The following is a 2,775-nucleotide window of genomic DNA, read 5'->3' as shown; positions in this document are numbered from 1 at the left end:
CAATCAAGTAAGTATATTCATACACTGGAAAACTGCCAGAACTTGGCATCTGCAGGTCAAGTTGAGTAAGTGCAAGTGAACTGATCTGGGTATCTTAACGTCTGAGGGACAGATTTTGAGAATTGAGCCTGGAAATACTGATTTAGTATTAATTAAAAAGGCCTTTAATTTGAGGCTAATGAGTTTAGATTTGATAAATTGATAGGGAAAATTTAGGATACCTAATCAGAAGAGCACTTTTTGTTTAAAGAGGGATTTTTGCTACAGGGCATGTGTGCTCCCAGAGACAGCAAGAGACAGAGATACTGAAAACAAAATATCATCCGCCCCCAGGGTATGTCCACACTGCAGTCCCTTCTCTTCCATTCTCCTTTTGGAATTTTGGGCACTCACGCACATAAACGCCTGGCGTAAGTTTTAAGCTGCATGGTCTAGGACTGGAACTACGGTTGACTATGTGGGAGTCCAGAGATGTAACTATTATGCCATCTGCTGGTACCCAGAACACATTTTCAAATATGCCTCTTAGAATATTGATCTTATTTAAGACTAGAGAATTACTAGAGAGAGGCAAGAGACTTATTAAGAAGATATTATTATGGTATTCTAGTATGATACCTTGGTGGAAAAGTATGGTACTGTAGGTTTAATGAAAGGGAGAAAGGTATTATCTGATTAAACTCTAGACAATTTCAAAAATTTTGATAACAATGACACACATTGAGGAACACAATTGAGCGAAATAATGAACAAAATTGATTAATTCTATAAGGTGATGGTTTGAATAGTATAAGAGAATCTTAAAATATAAGGTTGAAACCACGTATAAAACTGTATATTGGGACCAGCAGATGGTGTAATGGTTACATCGTTGGACTCCCACATGGTCAACCTTGGTTCCAGCCTTGAACTTGGCAACTTAAAACTCATGGTGGACTTGTGTACACAAGTGTCCAAGAGAAGAATGGAGTAGAAAAGATTGTGGTGTAGCCATCTCCTCTGGGAGATGATTTCTTGCTTTCTGTCTCAATGTCTGTCTGGCGAGCACATGAACCCTATAGCAAAAATCTCTCTTAAAAACAAAGAAAAAACTGTATATTTGTCTTCTTTATAGGAAAGTGGCTCTTGAGTTCAAGCAGGAACCCCAAAATGGAAGGTGACACCCACAACAGCTCAGAGTTGCCTCCTTTTACATTAACAGGACTCCCAGGGCTGGAGACCTATCAACATTGGATGTTTTTGCTACTTGGTACCCTCTACCTTGTCTCCATTGTGGGCAATACCCTTATCCTTTTTATTATCAAAGAAGAACAGAGCTTGCATCAACCCATGTACTACTTCTTGTTCCTGCTATCAATTAATGACCTAGGTGTGTCTTTTTCCACATTGCCCACAGTTCTGGCCACATTTTGCTTCCACTTAAGGGAGATCAGTTTTAATTCTTGCATGGCTCAAATGTTCTTTATCCATCTCTTTTCCTTTATGGAGTCTGGGATCCTTCTGGCCATGAGCTTTGACCGTTATGTGGCCATATGTAACCCACTGCACTATGCCACAGTGCTTACTGATGCCCGTGTGGTGCGTATGGGCATGTCTGTTATTATCCGCAGTTTCTGCATAGTTTTTCCTCTGCCTTTTCTTCTGAAGAGGTTATCCTTCTGCAAAGTCAATGTGCTCTCCCATGCCTACTGCGTGCATCCAGACCTGATCCACCTACCCTGTGAAGATACCACCATCAACAGCATATATGGCCTTTTTGTTATCATCTCTGCCTTTGGCCTGGATTCTGCCCTCATTCTCCTCTCCTATGTGCTCATACTGCGCTCTGTACTTGCCATCGCCTCTCGGGAGGAACGGTTCAAGACACTCAACACGTGTGTGTCACACATCTGTGCAGTGCTCATCTTCTACGTGCCCATGGTCAGTTTGTCTATGACTTCTCGCTATGGGAGGTATGCTCCAAGATATGTGCACACACTCATGTCCCTTGTCTATCTCTTTGTGCCACCAATGCTCAATCCTGTCATTTATTCCATCAAAACCAAGGAGATTCGTCGGAGGCTTTGTAAAATAGTCCTTGGAACCAAGTTTTGAGCAAGAAGCATATTGAAAAGCCAATATTCAGTAGATATTTACTCTTCCTCTTCAAATTTGAATTTTTAAGACCTGTGTGTGTTGAGAAATCTTTCAGATTCTTTTGAACACTGATGTGCCATTAAGAGTTCTGCTATCAGGAATTTGAATACTGCCTGTTAACAGTTACATGTTTTGCTGAAGTAAACTCAGTCATAATTTAACATAGAATATTTGCTTAACTCTCTTCTTTTTAAATGCAAAATGTCAAGTCTCATAACCAGTTTCTTATTTTGCCACAATATGCTGCTCTTATCCTTGTTTCAAATAAATCATTATGAGGAAAATGATTTATTATAATGAAAACATTGTCATAGTGGAAAAGTAATTATTTTCCCAAAGATTATGCCAAGGAAATTTTATTTAAATCAAATACACCTAGTTAGCCAAGTTGATATTTATTTTATTTAAGATACATTCTCCACATTGCCTTTAAAATAAAATATATGTAATTGGATATAAATTATACTATATGATTTAAGTAATACTACTAAAAAATTAGTAAATCATGTTTTATAGTTTAAATGATCTATTTTTTATGTATAGTAACAACTAAGGAAATAAAACAGTAGGAATTTTTTTAAGCAAAACCTGCATTACATAAATTCATAAACTTGTGATATTGGAGAATTATAAAATACA

The 2,775-nt window shown here is 37.8% G+C and overlaps 1 protein-coding gene across 1 annotated transcript; it reads left to right on the top strand.

The window, feature by feature from the left end:
- Window positions 1–1,149: 1,149 nt before the first annotated feature.
- Window positions 1,150–2,094, top strand: LOC102468983 (olfactory receptor 51I2-like). Its single transcript, XM_006162523.1, has one exon. The coding sequence runs from the start codon at window positions 1,150–1,152 to the stop codon at window positions 2,092–2,094; it is 945 nt and encodes a 314-aa protein (XP_006162585.1).
- The last annotated feature ends 681 nt before the right edge of the window (window positions 2,095–2,775 follow it).

This window comes from Tupaia chinensis, unplaced genomic scaffold, assembly GCF_000334495.1.
Source record: "Tupaia chinensis unplaced genomic scaffold, TupChi_1.0 Scaffold140176_1, whole genome shotgun sequence".
Lineage (NCBI taxonomy): Eukaryota > Metazoa > Chordata > Mammalia > Scandentia > Tupaiidae > Tupaia > Tupaia belangeri.
This window is presented reverse-complemented; position numbering and strand designations above follow the sequence as displayed.